The sequence below is a fragment of the Penaeus monodon genome, chromosome 21 (genome assembly GCF_015228065.2).
Source record: "Penaeus monodon isolate SGIC_2016 chromosome 21, NSTDA_Pmon_1, whole genome shotgun sequence".
Taxonomy (NCBI): Eukaryota; Metazoa; Arthropoda; class Malacostraca; order Decapoda; family Penaeidae; genus Penaeus; species Penaeus monodon.
Window position 1 is genome coordinate 38,701,261 of NC_051406.1, and position 284 is coordinate 38,701,544.

General features: G+C 46.1%; 1 protein-coding gene across 1 annotated transcript in view; it reads left to right on the plus strand.

Annotated features, from left to right (window-relative positions):
• The window catches only part of LOC119586480 (chitotriosidase-1-like), a gene marked incomplete in the record, with an annotated part of 32,805 nt that overhangs the window by 28,726 nt on the left and 3,795 nt on the right, over positions 1–284 (plus strand). The window contains 1 exon segment of the mRNA XM_037935217.1: positions 140–235. Within this exon segment, the coding sequence (XP_037791145.1) occupies positions 140–235 (96 nt within the window).

Genomic DNA, 284 nt, shown 5'->3' on the forward strand with positions numbered 1-284 from the left:
CCTTCGCATTTCGACAGCAACCATTTTTCTTTGGAAATTCCCATATAAAAGTACACTCTGATACTTCTGCGAAAAACCCAGTTACCATGTCCCTTTTCCTCACAACCGCTTAACCAAGTGCTTACCCTATGACCTACAGGAAGGCTGGACGAAAAGGAGGACCCAAGCAGGACCTTACCTGACGAAGGGAAACCAGTGGGTGGGTTACGACGACGTTCAATCTGTGGTTCAGAAGGTGAGTTGCTCTGTAGTATTGTGTCATCTTGTATCGTGTGCTGTTTATG